A 17,254-nucleotide genomic window follows, 5' to 3' on the forward strand; every position below is an offset into this window, starting at 1 on the left:
ACCAATGTCCTAGCTGCCAAGTCCATGATGTGACATCACATTTGTACAGGAATGGTGAGACTGCCGCCCATGAATGCTTGTGTTACGGGACACAACTTTCTTGCCAACCAACTGGCTTGGTCTTTACAAACTTCACAGGGCAATCTACACTGTCTATTTGTCCCCACCTCTGTCCTAGTTACCATTAGTAATAGCTCAGTGTCTGGCCAGGGCTACAAGCCTTCATGGACTACAGAGTTGAAGAGCTCTGCTCTGTGGCCTTTCTTTCCAGACTTCCACAGCCTAATTTTTAAAAGATAACATTCTTTCCTTGAGCAATTACCACAAATACATAGACTAATTATACTGCCTCTGTAATTTCCTTATCTGAAAATTGCACAGAGAAATCAGTGCTCCCAACATCTTCCAAAGAGAAATCAGTCAGTTCCCCCAAACACCTCACCCATGCTGACATCTTTGCTCTTTCCATGTGTTTTAAACCACATTTCAGTCCATCTGGCAGTTGTGAAAGACACATGAGCTTACAAACATACTCACTCTTTTCTCTGTGTATAAGCTAACCCTGACTCAAGCATGACTTGATTCTTAGCTTCCTTTAGTGTTACTAATGGATCTCCCAAACAAGCCCTGCAGCTGGGTTCCTTGGACACTGCTTTCCTCACAGTCTTGCTGGTCCCCCTACTTAGGTCAGATACTGCTCCTATGGATAAGGACACATGACAACCTTACATATTATACATTATACATGTGTGTAAGGTTGGGGCCTTTTTCTCCTTAGAGTATTCAGTAAGGAAACTATAATAGCAAACAGGCCTTAAGAATACACTAAACCAAACTAACTAAAACGGCAGAGATACAGTATCCAAATTAGCAGCATCAGAAATGAAAAGACATAACAGCAGATGCTGAGGAATCCTAAGAATCATTAGGTATTACTTCAAAAGCCAGTATTCTACAAAATTGGAAAATCTAAATCAAATGGACAACTTTCTTGATAGATACCACTTACTAAGTTAAGTCAAGATCAGATAAACTATCTAAACAGTCTTATAACCTCTAAGCAAATAGAAGCAGTCATTAAAAGTCTCCCAATGTGGGGGGAGGGGAGCCTGGGGCCAGATGGTTTTAGTGCAGAATTTTACCAAACTTCTATAATTTTGTTGAAGATGTTTATTGGCCCTTTAAGTTGGGAATCTTCACTCTCATCTATACCTATTATCCTTAGGCTTGGTCTTCTCATTGTGTCCTGGATTTCCTGAATGTTTTGTGTTAAGAACTTTTTGCATTTTGTGTTTTTACAAAGGTTGTGTCAATATTTTCTATGGTATTCTTTGCACCTGTGATTCTCTCTTCTATCTCTTGTATTCTGTTGGTGATGCTTGTGTCTATGACTTCTGATTTCTTTCCTAGGTTTTCTATCTCCAGGGTTGTCTCCCTTTGTGATTTCTTTATTGTTTCTACTTCCATTTTTATGTCCTGGATGGTTTTGTTCAATTCCTTCACCTGTTTGGTTGTGTTCTCTTGTAATTCTTTAAGGGATTTTTGTGTTTCCTCTTTAAGGGCTTCTACCTGTTTACCTGTGTTTTCCTCAAATTCTTTGAGAGTGTTAATTATGTCCTTCTTAAAGTCCTCTATCATCATCATTAGAAGTGATTTTAAATCTGAATCTTGCTTTCCTAGTGATATGGGAAATTTAGGACTTTCTTGTGTGGGAGAACTAGGTTCTGATGATGCCAAGTACTCTGGGTTACTGATGCTTATGTTCTTGTGCTTGCCTTTCACCATCCGGATCTCCTTAGTACTACCTGCCCTGTCTCTGACTCGGGCCTGTATTTCCTATTACCTTGGTTGTATCAGAACTGTGTGGGGTGGGTGTTACTACTGGGGTTAGAGCTGGGGCCCAAGATCTGCTCAGTGCTCAGGCGAAGACAGGAAGGAACCAGTGCTCCAGGCCAGGAGTGACTTCCTGGGTCCTAGTGGGTCCCAGTTACTCCCTATTTGGGGCCGGTGTTACTGCCCGGGTTAGAGCTTCTGAGAAGCCCACTTTCTCTGTGTTTTGTGAGATTAGGGGCAGAGCTGCTGCCCAGGATCTGCTCAGTGCTTGGGCCCAGACCAGAAGGACTTTACCAGATTTTCAAAGAAGAACTAATACTTATACTCCTCAAACTATTCCACAAAATAAAAACAGAAAGAACACTACCAACCTTATTCTATGAAGCCACAGTCATACCTGAAGCACACAAAGACTCAAAAAAAAAAGAATTTCCCTTAGGGACATTGATACAAAAATACTCAATAAAATACTTGCAAACATCAAAAACATTATCCATCAGGATCAAGTAGGCTTCACCCCAGGGATGCAGGGGTGAAGTATCAATATATGAAAATCCACCATTGTAACCCACCATATAAACAAACTGAAAGACAAAAATCACATGATCATCTTATCAGATGCTGTAAAAGTCTTTGATAAAATTCAACACCCCTTCATGTTAAAAGTCTTGGAGAGATCAGGGCTACAAGGCACATACCTAAACACAATAAAGGGAATATACAGCAAGCCAATAGCCAAGATCAAATTAAATGGAGCTTAAAGCACTTCCACTAAAATCAGGGACAAGGCTGTCTACTCTCTTCCTATCTCTTCAATATAGTACTTGAAGTCCTAGCTAGAGCAGTAAGACAGCTAAAAAGGAGACCAAGGGGAAACAAATTGGAAAGGAAGAAGTCAAAATATCGCTATTCACAGATAATATGATAGTATACATAAGTAACCCCCAAAATTTCTACCAGAGAACACCTTCAGCAAAGTGCCTGGATATAAAATTAACTCAAAACAATCAATAGGCCCCCTTTAAACAAACAGTAAATGGACCAAGAAAGAAGTAGAGAAATAACACCCTTCACAATAGCCACAAATAATATAAAATATCTTGGTGAAACTCTAACCAAGGAAGGAAAAGGTGTGTATGACAAGAACTTCGAGTTTCTGAAGAAAGAAATTGAAGAAGATATCAGAAGATGGAAAGACTGTACATGCTCATGGATCAGTAAGATTAACACAGTAAAAATCTTACCAAAATCAACCTGTAGATTCAATGCAAATTTCCCATCAAAATTCCAACTTGATTCTTTACAGACCTTGAAAGAGCAATTCTCAACTTCATATGGAAAAACATTGGTTATCCCCCCCAGGGTAACCAATGGCTCAGGCACTAAGGTCAACAATCAATAAATGGGACCTCATGAAACTGAAAATCCTCTGTAAAGCAGAGAACACCGGCAATAGGACAAAACAGCAGCCTACAGAATGGGAAAATATCTTCATTAACCCTAAGTTCAATAGAGGACTAATATCCAAAGTATATAAAGAACTCAAAAAGTTAAACTCCAACAAACCAAATAACTCAATTAAAAATAGGGTATAGAACTAAACAGAGAGTCCTCAACAGAGGAATCTTGAATGGCTAAGAAGCATTTAAAAAAAATGTTCATCGTCCTTAGTCATCAGGGAAACGAAAATCAAAATGACTGAGATTCCACCTTATACCTATCAGAATAGCTAAGGTAAAAAACTCAAGTACAGTACATACTGGCAAGGCTGTGGGGCAAAGGGAACACCCCTCCATTGCTGGTGGGAGTGCAAACTTGTACAACCACTTTGAAAATCAATTTGGCAATTTCTAAGAAAATTGGGAAGAGTGCTACCTCAGGATCCAGCTCTACCACGCCTGGGCATATACCCAAAAGATGCTCCACCTATGGTGGACAAGGACATTTGTTGAACTATGTTCATAGCAGCTTTATTAGTAATAGCCAGAAACTGATTCACAACCTAGATGCCCCTCAACCAAAGAATGGATAAAAAAATGTGGTATATTTATGCAATGAAATACTACTCAGTTATTAAAAAAAGATATCATGAATACTTGTAGGCAAATGGATGGAACTAGAAAATATCATTGTGAGTGAAGTAACCCAGACCCAGAAAGACATGCATTACGGTATGTTCTCATTAGCCATAAAATACAGGACAACTATGATACAATCCAGTCTCAAAGAAGCTAAGTAACAGGGAGGGCCCAAGGGATGATGCTTAAATCTCATTCAGAATGCAATATAAAATAGACATCAGAGGTGGAGGGAGGGAGGGGACTGGGTGGGAGAGGGTGTGAGGATCAGGTGTGTGGCAGGAAGAGGGCTGGGAGACAGAATGGAAATCGATGGTGAGACATCTCTATGTTGAGTTAAAAACTTGGGTCAAGGGAGGTCCCCAGGAATCTATGGGGGTGACCCCAGCTGAGACTCCTAGCTGCTGGAGATATGGAGGCTGAAGTGGTCACCTTCTGTAGACAGGCAGGACTTCCAGTGGAGGGAGTGGGACACCAATCCACTCACAAAACCTTCAAGTCAAAAATTGTCTGGTCTACAAGATGTGCAGGGATGAAGACGGAGCACAGATTAAGGGAATGGCCAACCAATGACTGGACCAACTTGAGACCTACTCCATGGGAGAGAGCCAACCCTTAACACTATTCATGATACTCTGTTTGCTTATGGGATGGATAGATGGGAGCCTAGCACAACTGTCATTTGAGAGGCTTCACTTGCAGATGTTGGAAACAGATGCAGAGACTCACAGCCCAATATTAGGTGGAGCTTGGGGAGACTTGTGAAAGAGTGGGGAAAAGGACTTTGGGAGCCGAATGGATCAAGGACACCACAAGAAGACCTATAGAGTCAGCTAACCTGGGCCCATGGGGGTTCACAGAGACTAACCAACAACCAAAAAGCATGCAAGGTCTGGACCTAGGCCCCCTATACATTTGTTGCAGATGCGCAGCTTAGTTTTCACGTGAGTTCCCTAACAATTGAAGCAGGGCTGGGACTGTCTTTGATTCTGTTGCCTGCCTTTGGATCCCCTTTCTTCTAGCTGGGCTACTTTATCTGGCCTCAGTGGGAGAGGATGTGCTTAGTCCTGCTGCAACTTGATGTGCCAGGGAAAGTTAGTACCTATGGGGTGCTTCCCTTTCTCTGAAAAGAAGGGGAACAGTTAATTGGGGGGAGGGGCCTGTGAGAGTGGAACTGGAAGGAGAGGAGTGGGGCTGAGATTGGGATGTAAAGTGAATTTCAAAAGTGCACTAAAATCTACTTCAACAGATGGTAGAAGTATTCTTTGAGAAATGCCATCATTAATTTCCTTGCCATAGGAAAACCTCTATCTAAAGGTTCAGGGCAGTGCTATCTTTCACTTCCCCAGAATCTCAGTACCTTGAATGAGCACCTTTAAGCTTTAAAGGTAGGCCATTTTGTTTTGCAAATGAACCTGCTTGTCCTTAAAGCAGAAATGGCTCTATTTCTACTGGCCAAAGCCCCTGCTGCCAAGCTTTTGATTCTTCTCTGTGGTCTAGGCTGGTTTTGAATGTGCAATTCTCCTGCCTCAGCATATTGAGTACTAAGATCAGAGGCACTGGCCCAGCTACAGGTTCTTCTGCTAAGTGGTAAGTAAATTCTTATATATTTAAACATAAGTAATAAGACATGTTCAAACAGACCAGTGAAAGTTCTGTCTAACAGTGTCCATGGGAAAATCCTGACCTTGACATCAACTGATTTGATGCCATTTCCCCTCATCTGTCACAGAAGCCACACATCAGCAGACCCTGCCTTAGTTGGGCTGGCCAGCACCAGCAGTGTCCCAAGAGAGGCAGGCAGCTCCAGAGCCCCATGGAGGAGCCAGACTCCCTTGCACAACTGTAAATTTACATCTCCATAGCTGCCACCTTGAAAATCGTTCAGGGAAAACATTGCCTTTGACAGTGTGGCTCTTTATGGCAAGCATTCATATTCATACTCACACATATATATATTTGTGCATGTATATGTATGTAAGCACACATGTACACAGACATGCACACACATGTAAGTGAATCTGTGCACACATGCCTAGACTCCAAGAGAGATCAATAGTGGGCCTGTGTCACAGCCCTTCCAGGATAGACCACCTCATGATAAAGAGGGGTATAGAAGAGTTGATGGGAGATGGGACTCAGGAAAACAAATTTCAGGAGGGGTACTAGCTTACAGGTGGATTGTGGAAGGCCAGGCCTGGCAAGGAGACAGAAAACTAGGAAGGCATTGGGGAAGGAATGCTAGCGCCGTGCATGGGAAAGGGCTAGAGTGAAGTAAGTGAAGAAATGTTTATAAAGAAGAAAACCTCATGGCAAGAGGACAGCCCTTACAACCTATCAGCAGCCTGCCTAAGCCGAGGCACCCAGGCAGCGATGCCCAGAGAGCTCCCTTTATGGAGCTAACAGAGAACGTGCTTGTTCTGAGCCTGAAACCAGAGCTCCCCTTTCTTCTAAGAAGTGCTGCAGTGTCTTGAGCAGCTTTGTCCCACCCACTATAGGCACAGGATAGAACAAGTGGGCAACAGTCCAGGGTCCATCCCTCCTGAGGCCACCATCATTAGAGTTTGGCTGAGCATGTATGGGATTATCCTTATGCAATTCAGAAATATACTACATACGGGACAGGGCTCAGCAGCTATGGGCAAGGATAGGGACTTGTTCAGCACAGCTTTGAGAACAAGTTAGGGTGGTGTCCTCAGTGTTGTTCCTGAGTTCCCAGACCTGTCAACCCTTCCATTCTCCAGGCAGGACAGGAAGAACTGACCATTCACTTACTCAAAGTACTCAGCAGCTGGCGTGGTCCCAAAGGTGTCATTGAGGCCCAGGCCATCGCTAGAGTTGCTGGTATGGGCATCGGAGCAGTTGGGGCTGTTCCAGGTGTTGTTGCAGTGGATCCATGGGAGGTCCATGGTGAAGGAGGAGAAGAAGTAGTGCAGTGCCCACGCGATGATGACGTTGTAGAAGAAGCCCACGTAGAAAGAGATGAGGATGACAGTGAAGCCCACACCTGTGATGACAGCAGAGCCAGCATCAGCAGCGTGTTCCTTCCCATCATCTACACACTCTGAGCTGATGCACTGACATGCCTTGCACTTCATAACACCATAACACACTGGAAGGATGGGTAACAGATCTTATACTGTGATTATGGAGGAGCTGTTGCCACTTTTCCAAATTGTATCTACCAGAGAGATACATCAATGTCTCAGAGAGACAATGAGAATCTGAAGGATTATCCAAGGCCTTCAAGCAGTATCCGAGACCACCCTCTGAGCATTCAGATACCTCCAAGGGCCAGCCATAGATACACTAGACCCCCCCCCAGGGTCACCCACACAGAATTATTATGGCCATTTGTTTCCACCACAGTCACTCCAAAAGCCAGGATAATTCAGGACCTGTCTAGGATCTACAGCTTCCTTGAATCACCAAGGAAAGCCAAGCAAAGTTATCTATTGCTATCGCTACTAGATCCACAGCAAACTTTTAGAATTATCCACAACCATAAGGGCTGCCAGAGACACCCAAGCTAACAGAGCCATCAAAGGCCACCTAGAGTCACCCAGAAATGTCCAAAGTTCCAGAGCCATCATGAATCATTAAAAGCCAAGTAGGACATTTTTTGGCCACCCACAAGAACCCAGGTTTATCCAAAACTATCAAAGGGTAACAAGACTGTCTATGATCACTCAGGAAATTATAGGACCACCCAGAATTATATGGACCATTCACAACCACCTATATCTATCCACATCTGTTAAGACCACCCAGAGTCTCTCAAGACATAGCCATTGGTACCTACCCCTGCCCTTTCTCCAAGAACATCAAGGACAAACACAGTCATCTAGCTTGTTTATAGCTACTCAGAACCGTCCAAGTACAGGTAAATCAGCAAGAGACAGGATAGCCCAACTTCTCCTGAGGAACTGTTCAGACTTTTATAACATAATTGTGCTGGATATTTTAACTGTCATCTTCATTGTCCATGTAGAGCTTAAATTTATGAGCCATGAAAATACAGATAATTTTCTTAGGCTTTTGAAGACATAAAGAAGGAAAGAGAAGGCATGTGTTCTGAGGGGGTCAGAAAAACAAACAGGAAAGTCCCTCTGGGATTGTAGCTGGTGCAACATTGAACAAGCCAAGGTGTGTGTGTGTGTGTGTGAGAGAGAGAGAGAGAGAGAGAGAGAGAGAGAGAGAGAGAGAGAGAGAGAGAGAGAGAGAAGAAGAAGAAGAAGAAGAAGAAGAAGAAGAAGAAGAAGGAGGAGGAGGAGGAGGAGGAGGAGGAGGAGGAGGAGGAAGAGGGAAGAGAGGAGAGAGAGGGAAGGGGGGAGCTGTGAGAACAACTGTGAGAACAACTCTGACTGACATCCCACACCTGGGGTCTACAGGCTCCTCACACACCTGCGCTTCTGCTCCAGCACCCCTGCCTACAGACTTGTCTTTGGAATGGACTGAAAGCTGCCCAGGAGTAGGGAATAGGATCACCCAAAACTAAGGCATCACAGCTCACTCGACTCTGCTCACATTCTTGAGGTTCTCTCAGCTACCCAGTCACATAGCCACAGTCTTCTGTTCTCTACAAAGCTCTCAGTACCAATGCCTGCTCAGCCACCGTGCCCCAGGCCTAGTCATGAGAGTTGTGTAGTACTGAGAAGCTCTTCAGAATGGTTCACTGATACTTTACAAACAGGAAAAAAAAAATTGCTTTAGTGGTTTTGCCCAAGAGTTTTTCTGAGACAGCCTTTTATGCTGCTAGGGTTGTCCTAGAATTTGCAATCTTCCTGCCTCAGATTCCTTAGTGCTGGGACTGTCGAGTACACCATCACTAATACCCAACTACTAGAAAGAACTTTGTGCTGTGAACAGGTCTACGTCGAGCTAACTAGCTTTCTCGGGCTGGCCACAGCCATGGGCACTGAATCCCCTTTCCTGGTTTCCTGTTGGCCTTTCAGTCCTTGTTACTTCCAGTGAGGATTGAGGCATTGGTTGGTTGTATTCTGTGGAAATCTATGTCACATGACATGTCATGGAGCATGAGCCTCCAAAGTCCAGCAGATCCAATTCTGGCATCACATGGCCACAGGATACCACCAACCTGGACATGTCCTGTATTCAAGGACAGGCAGGCTGGGTCTCCAGTTCAGTTCTAAATGGCCACCTGAAAGCCAGGTTTGGTTGAAGCTGATCATGGCTACAGCCACAGCCTCAGAAGTGTTGTGTAGTCCCTGAATCACATTAGCACTGCTCGATAGTCTAGGCGAACGTGACAAGAGCTATTCACTTTCACCTGAAGGTCTTACATTGAACTCATTGACCTTGGCCAACAAAGCTTGTATAGTAACTGGACTTCAACACAAGAATTATCTCCTCAAGCCCCCGAGTTCCCAAGTGCCACAGCAGCCCTCTGTTAGAAACCAACGGTGGCATAAACAGTCCCATGCAGCTCTCCTAAGTGCTGAATCCTACATTTTTATCACAATGGGGGAGCATCCAGTGCTAGCACACATATCCAGAGGATCTGTCTGGCTCTAAAGTTGTGAATGGAGGTTTCGATAAAGTCCCTCTACCCAGTTTCATTTCACTGTGAACTGGAGAATCATTTTGGCCGGGGGAAAAATTTTCTGCCATCTTAACACCTACCAGTTGTGAATCCCAAACCGTGAAGCCTACTGTCTGTGCCCAACAGCCTCTGAATTTCACATTTCCACTGTGCAAGAGCAGCATGTTCATACACACCATAGGTTGAGCATCCGTGAGAGAGAAGTCTGGTCCTGGGTGTCAACCACTGGCCCACAGATGCTGCACAGAGGAACTGGGGCTCTGCTTTCTCCTATACAGCCACTGCTCAAATACTTCTGAGAAAACCCAATGCTAGTCTTTCAAGCGTTGCTAACTATTGGAGGGGAACATCACTGGGTCTTTTCCAAGAAGAGTCTTGACGTCTCCTGGAACTCTGACTCCTTGGGATGGCACTGGGTTAGGACAAGAGTCATCCAAAGATGGTTGGTGGTAAACAGGGCTGGGGTGGATCCAGGATTGGCTTTTAACACATGGAGAAGTCCTTAGCCTTGTTCTCAGTGTCAGTATCTCCCATGCAGAAGGAACTGTGCTCTCTAGCTGGGATCTCCTGGGACAAGGGAGGTAACATCTGGGATGACCTCCATGCACCACTAGGCTCAGTGTAAGGTACCTCTGCCTTACACTGTTCTGAGGCCTTTTATAAACATTCTGGGGCTCACTGAAGCAGACAGATGATTGATACATACATGATTGATAAATTGGTAGATGGGTATGTGAATGATAGATGATTGATAGGTGAACAGATAGTATGTATATAGATGATAAGTAGATAAATGAGTAATAAATGGAGTTAGATGGCAGATAATAGGTGATAGATAGATGATAGATTTTTTTTAATGGTGCTTGCTGGATAGACCATAGATAGGTAAGTAGATGACTGATAGACACATGGCAGATTCATAGGTGTTTTTATCTTATCATTTTAACACACTGACAAAAATACCATCCCTTAGTTTCAGGGAAGCCTGACCTGAGAGCAAGGAATGTTCCAGAAGACCTCTTACCAGCCTTTAAGGTATGACCCACAGTAGAAGAGCACGTACACATGTCCACACAGTTTAGGAAATCAGAACCTGCTCATAATGTATCATCTTGTTCTGAACCCCCAGAGACACAGCATGTCTTGTGTGTGTGTGGGGAGGCACATCCCTGCATATTACCTTTCAAGACAGGGCAGATCTTCCAGACACCAGCAGCTCCTTCTCTGTTGAACTGCCCGAGAGCCAGCTCCATGTAGAAGAGGGGCATCCCAGCAATAACCATGAAGAGCAGGTAGGGCACCAGGAAGGCACCTGTGCGTAGGACAACAGCTTCAACTTGGGGGCCACAGAAGGGGCTGTTTTCATTATCTGCATGTGGACCCCTTTGTTGCACCTTCAAGTATGACCTTGTCACCCAGCTTCCTGACTAGAGTGGAAGGCTCCTGGTATAGCTACCACCCAAGGGGATTACCTAGATTGGTGGGGAACCTCACCTCATTGCCTGTTGCAGCCACTGTCATTGTTGGACATATTCCCCTTAATGCCTCTGATTGTCCCCTGACCCCATGTCCTGAGCTCAGCCAGAACCAAGGCAGTCAAGGCCCTGAGCCACGTCTCAGCCCAATTCCTAGCACTGCCTGCCCCTTCATGCCAGGCCCAACTTTGTCTTGAGCCTATTTGCCCCTGAGGGTTATGGTCTTGGGATCTGTGACCCAATCCTGGCATTTATAGCCTGCCTTTCTGGAGACTAGAGCTGAATTTCTGCTGTCAGGAGTTTCCTGGAGCTGGATGGACTGCAAGGCTTGGTCTGCAGAAAAGCCACCTCCACCCAAGTCTGCTTGCTCTCTGAAATATGGCCGTGATTGAGGCAGAGACTAGCCACAGCTTTCTCCTGGGTTTGGATGAGGAAGCTGGGAGTCCCCTCACCTATGTCTTTGGGTCACTTACTGGAGCTGCTAAGACTCTGGGCATCTCAATTTCAAGAGCACATAATGAGGCCACTGTGCTCTTTGGTTTGCTTCAGCCCTTCCTTCCCAAAGCAATTCTTCATACCCTGCAGCCAGTCAGGAAACCAAGCCACGAAGTCAGAGGCTTTCTGGGTTCAACTTGAATGTCTCTGGTAACTCTGCTTCTTGCCCTCTTTTTAGCCCTACTGCACAACTATGGCTCTAAAGCTGAGATGAGGAAGTAGGGGAGCCAGGCTTGGTGGCAGAGACCCGTAGTCCAAGCTACTCTAGAGGCTAAAGGCAGGGAGATCACATGTTTAAGGCCTGTGTGACCTACAGAGTGAGTTCAAAAATTGCCTAGGAAACAGTGAAATACTTACTCCAACTAAAAAAATTCAAGAGGGCTATGGACGTGACTTTGTGACAGAGTGTTTGCTAGCATGTGAAAAGCTATGGGTTCAATTCCCATAACTGTATTTAAAGAATGAAAGGGAGGAAAGAAGGAAGGAAGGAAGGAAGGAAGGAAGGAAGCAAGCAAGCAAGCAAGCAAGCAAGCAAGCAAGCAGAGGAAAGAAGGGCAGAGCAGGGAGAGAGAAGAGGTAGCAGAGATGGGTATATTTCAGATGAGATGGGGTGAGTTCAGGATAGTATGGCCATAGACAAATTGGGTATATTTCAGTTCAGGGGTATCTTCTTCTCTTCTAAGTTCAACTTGAAATTTTACAAAGTTTAACAACTTTATAAACACGGCTAAAGTTGACTAAAAACACATTTTGACCTTTGAGGATTTTCCTTCCAAATTAAAAATACTAGTGGAAATAGAAGTTAGGGTCTAATGCCCCGCCTACTTCTTTCTTCTTTCTGCTTTCTGGGTTCCATAGTCCCTGGCCATCAGATTTTCTTTGAGCTCTACAGCTTGGAAAGGCTGAAAACTATTGCTGCTGACAAAGCAGCCCCACCATTCTATAGGAAGACAAGATTGTCTCACTGAAAGCATTTCCCATTGTGTGCATGTTCCTGTGTATGCAGGAGCATGCTTGTGTATACCTGGGAGGCCGTCATCATTCTTGAGTGCCATTCCTCACACACCTTGACTTTTGAGACAGTGTCTGTCATTGGTGCTCCCTAGATAGACCAGACTGACTCTGGTTGGCTACCAAGTCCCAGGGTTGTCCCCTCCTCCTTAGCACTAATTAGCATTACAAGTGTGTTCACTATGCCCTGCTTTTTGTGTGTGTGTTCTGGAGATCAAACTCAGGTCTTTGTGCTTGTGCAAGAAGCACTTTACTGACTCATCTTCTCAGCCCTCGCTGTGAGCATTTCTGGAGATCACATCCCCCACTGTACCATGGCTTACATGGTCTCTACTGCACCCTGAATCCCCTGCCATAGCCCCACCCTCAGAAGGCACAGGAGACCAGGCCACACTTACCTCCACCATTTTTGTAGCACAGGTAAGGAAACCTCCAGACATTGGCCAGGTCCACAGCAAAGCCGATGACTGACAGCAGGAAGTCGATTTTCTTGCTCCAGGTCTCCCTCTCTTGAGCCTCCACTGGTGTCTGTGGTGGGTTGATGAGGGTGGAGTTGGTCAGCTGCACTCCATTCTGTTCCTTGACCAGGATGAGCTCCACCTCTCTGGGGCCCACAGCATTGGGCTCTTTAGCCGGGGCCACCACAGAAGACATTGGTCCCACGGAGCATTTGCTCTTACTCATGGGTAGACTGGAGCCCAAGGAACTCTGCTTCTTTCTTCTTCGACCTCAGCCAACATAAATAAAACAAAACAAAACCACACAGCAATGCATAGGTAGGTTCAGTAGCCATGTCTAGAGGATGCTTGGGTTGAACACAGAGACCTGAGGTAGTCCAAGCACCTGAAATTCCATGGCCAGAATGAAGGATAGCTAGGGTATCTATGGTGGGGGGAGGGGGTTCACAGAGATGGGAGAGATTGGTTATGGAGACCAGAAATAGACACACCCTCTTTCCTGCCAAAGCCCTCATTCACATTAATGCTGGCTTGTGTGACTTCTAATTTGCTTCCTGATAACAATCTCAGATGCTGCCTGCATTACTTACCCACATTCCCAGGGGCAACTTTACACCTTGCCAACAGTGTACCACTCGCTTCAGTTCTTGCAAGGACAGGTAGCTTTCTTTATACTTAGTAGCACAATAAAAAGCAAAGTGAATGCAACCGAAGTCAGCTACAGTAACTGAAAGTTTAAAACAACTGGGCATAGATCTCTCCAGGGAGAGTTGTGTACAAACCACCCAGCCTATGACCATGGCTTCACAGGCCTTTGAGCTGACAGAGACTTACCAGAATGTCACCAGGGGAAGGATCAGGCCACTGCTACACTAGCAGCACTCCTAGGAAAAGCCTGCCTTATGCTTCTGCAGAGCCAGGGCCATGGGGCATAAGGGAGGCAGCAGCACTCTCACCCAGTGACAGCCTGTTTCCACTGAACTCAGATAAGCACGCTGATGGAAGCCTGACATCTGGGTGGCTGCTCTAATGGGGCGACTTTCCTCTGCATCCCTAAACAAAAACTCCTGACAGAAGTTATTTTATGCACCACTTCTCTGTGGCCTCTTTACCCTGGTGACAAACACAAATGCAAATTCCTAACATGTGTCAAAAATGGGCTAAAGAGTTGCAGCTGCTAGGGGGCAGGTAGGACGGCTCCCTACGTTGGTTAGGAGACAGCAAGGAGCTGAGCAAAGAACCTGGTCCTAGGCTGCGTCCCATGCTCTCTCACAGACACAGGTACAGAGGTACCTGTCTGCCCCACCCTACTCCTCAACTTACTGCTCAGAGGCGGCGAGGTTTAGGCACAGATAGCAAAATGGCCCCTGGGAAAACATCTTTCTTCACCGGCTGGATCAGGAAACAGGTAATTTATAAGCCAAGATTCCCTGTCTTTTCCCACAACCTGAGTTCAGCCCCAGTTTACAGCAAAGACAAAAATGAAACAACACAACAAAAAAACAAAACGGAGAACGGAGATGGAGCTTTTTGGCTTGTTGTGAAAATAACCCCAAGGGGTCCATCACTGAGGGTCCGCGATGCTCAGCCCCAGCCACAGACAGCCATGTCCCTTGGGAAGCAACAACCTCCTGTGAACAAGGTCTTGAGTCTAGGCTCTGTGTAATCCCTATGCTCGGAGGACAGGCACTGAGTACACACCCCTTAGTTTTACGTGGAAGAAGCTTTTCTCCAAACCCCAGCTATTGGGGACTTGGATTCGGAACTCGGATGGCTCTAAGTTTCTGTTCCTCGCTCCGCGGGACCGGCCGTCCAGGGTCAGTGGAGCAGTGGAGATGCCACTGCCCAGGATGCATAAGAAGCGATGCTGGTCCTTACCTGCCTCCTGTGTCAAGCTTCAGCTCTGAGGTCCTGTAAGCCTGCAGTCCTGCTTCACAGCTCTGGCGGGTCTCAGCCCCGAGCTCTTATCCGGCCTCGGGGTCGGTCCGCCTAGCCCCGCCCGCCGTCGGGGGCGCCCACTGGCACAGACTCCGCCTCCGTCCCGCCCCGGGTGGGCGGAGGACAGGCTGGGCAGCGCCCCTGCATCACTTGGGGACTAGGATGGCTGCCGGGGAGCCAGAGGCCACTGAGCCTGGGCAGGCGAGGAGCTTGGTAGGTGTCTTTGCAAAGTTATAGAGTCTCGGCCACGTGGTATCAGGGTACCTCCAGGTTGGACGCGTTGCGAACCAGACGGACAGTTGGTTTCCAGGAGGGAGCAGTCAAGGTTCGCGCTCCTCGGGGTTGGCTGGCTGGCGCCTGCAAGGGTCTCCCAACAACTGGTTCCAGCAAGGTTGTCAGAAGCAGATCCAGGGAAGAGAGTGAAGTGGCGAGCATATGCGGACCTGCGTGGAGCTCCCAAGGCTCACCCGGGTCTCCCTATTTCTCCCTTCGATGTCCCCCACCCTGTTTCCATGGTCCTGAATAGCCTGCAGGCAAGATTCTCCGACTCCAGCTCCGCGGGGACAAAGCAAGTGGGACGCACCCCTTAGTGCTGTGGAGGTGGCCCACCTGCGTTTCTAGCCAGGTCACAGAGAATCTTGCCCCATGTCCTGGCCAGTTTGCTCAGGGACTCTTCCTTCTTCACTCCATTAGCACGTTAGGGCCTAACGTACCAATACCCTTTTGATGGGTCCTGATTCTCTACCACCTTTCTTAGATCCCATGGTCACAAGTTCATGTTTGTGGTGTGTGTGTCTCTGTTCTCTTCTGAGCGTATTTTTTACACGGATCCAGGCTATCGGATCCAAACTCGAGGCTCCTTCCAGTCAGCCTGCTTCAGAAACCGATTTCCCTAGATTTCTGTAAAGCCCGTGTAGCCAATATTCCTGTTTCAAGGGCTAAAGGACTAGGAACTGGAATCCTCTTGCCCAGATGTGTGTGACATTCGGCCACCGAGGGAAGTCCAGGACACCCAGACGTGGGTGGGTCCCAGGGTAAGCCCTTTCAGAACCAGTTTCCTCTCTGCACACCCTACCCACTCCCTGCACTATTACCTCCTCATACCCATCCTTTCCAATTCTGCTTCCCCCGAGAATAGCTGAGAGGTTTGCCCAGAGCAAGGGGGCCATAGAGGATATCTCACCTGCAGGCTCCACTGAACTAAGTTCCTAGCAGTGTCTCATTCTAGTTGGGACTCCAAAATGGCTGGGTCCGTATCTTCCTGGTTACTCCTCTGTGCCCACGTCCTGTGGCCTTATCGTTTCCCTTCAGCCCCCAAACATGAGGCAGATGCCTGGCAGGAAGTCCCTAGAGTTGTTTTTCCAAGTGGGATTAGAACAGGGAGGGCAGACTGCTATGGCTGTCAGTGGTCAGCTGAAGTAGCTGTGGGGAAATATTACAACCTCGGAGTCAGTCAGCAAACATTTATTCCTGTAAAGGCTTAGAAATCTCACATCCCCAGGGAGGATTGGGGGTGGGGGGCTGCTCCAAGATGGCAAATGGGAAGTTCTCTAGGGTCTCTCTAGGACAGAGGTGGCAGAAGTGAGCAGAACTCGGCAGGGCCATTTTATAAGACAAAAATAACATTTCTGAAGTGGAGCCAGTGAAACCCAAGACCTGATCCCAAATAGCATCTGACACAAGAGGGTATGATTTCCACATGTAGATAAGGGTAGGGGTTAATGTCCTCTACATTACAGCTGGTAACGGGGACTTAGGAGATGATGGTATCACCTCTAATCCAATAACACACCAAGCATCTCTTTGCCTCTATTCTGCAGCAAAACAATGGTTTGCAAATACTTCTGACATTCAAAGAGGGTGGTCTTTCCTGGACCTCACAACTGAGTTAATAGACTTTGGGATCATTGAAGACATGACCTTCCATCCTGTGTAACCAGCCTTTTGAAGTTTAACTTGCCTTTAAGAGAACAATGTAACAAACAACCTTACGTGCCTCAGTTTCCCAAGTAGTGTGCCCTCTCACAACCTACACTAATACATAACTTTAATCTTAAGTTATATACTTTTCCATGGCCCTGATCCAGAGTAGTGTGTGTGTGTGTGTGTGTGTGTGTGTGTGTGTGTGTGTTATGGTAATCATTTGTTGAAGTTAGCGAACGTCCTGGAAGCAACCTTATATAACCAATATCCACCACAACCATTGGAATCAACCTGTGGATATAGCTTGATAAAGTTTTGTTTTTAGTACTGAGTATTTTTAGATCAATTAGAATCAGTAACTTAATAACAGGTAAAACTCAATTGAAGATTTCTGTAAAGAATCTCTCATTTTCTATACTATGCTCTCTGTTCTGTTAATACATAAAGAGCAAAGCCTCTTTCTGGGGACAGACAGACGAC

At 46.2% G+C, this 17,254-nt stretch overlaps 1 protein-coding gene across 2 annotated transcripts in view; it reads right to left on the reverse strand.

Moving 5' to 3' along the window:
* Positions 1-16,107, reverse strand: part of Slc6a3 (solute carrier family 6 member 3) — a 41,368-nt gene extending 25,261 nt beyond the window's left edge. The window contains exons 1-4 of one of the 2 annotated variants that reach the window (XM_076916332.1): positions 14,792-16,107; positions 12,854-13,183; positions 10,655-10,786; positions 6,687-6,918 (exon numbers count right to left, since the gene is read on the reverse strand). In XM_076916332.1, coding sequence (XP_076772447.1) covers positions 6,687-6,918; positions 10,655-10,786; positions 12,854-13,139 — 650 coding nt within the window. In that variant the 5' untranslated portion in view covers positions 13,140-13,183; positions 14,792-16,107. Of the gene's footprint in view, positions 1-6,686; positions 6,919-10,654; positions 10,787-12,853; positions 14,767-14,791 lie in introns of those variants that run through there. The other variant, XM_034523532.3, reaches the window with a different exon arrangement.
* Between the last annotated feature and the right edge of the window lie 1,147 nt (positions 16,108-17,254).

The sequence above is a fragment of the Arvicanthis niloticus genome, chromosome 19 (assembly GCF_011762505.2).
Source record: "Arvicanthis niloticus isolate mArvNil1 chromosome 19, mArvNil1.pat.X, whole genome shotgun sequence".
NCBI lineage: Eukaryota > Metazoa > Chordata > Mammalia > Rodentia > Muridae > Arvicanthis > Arvicanthis niloticus.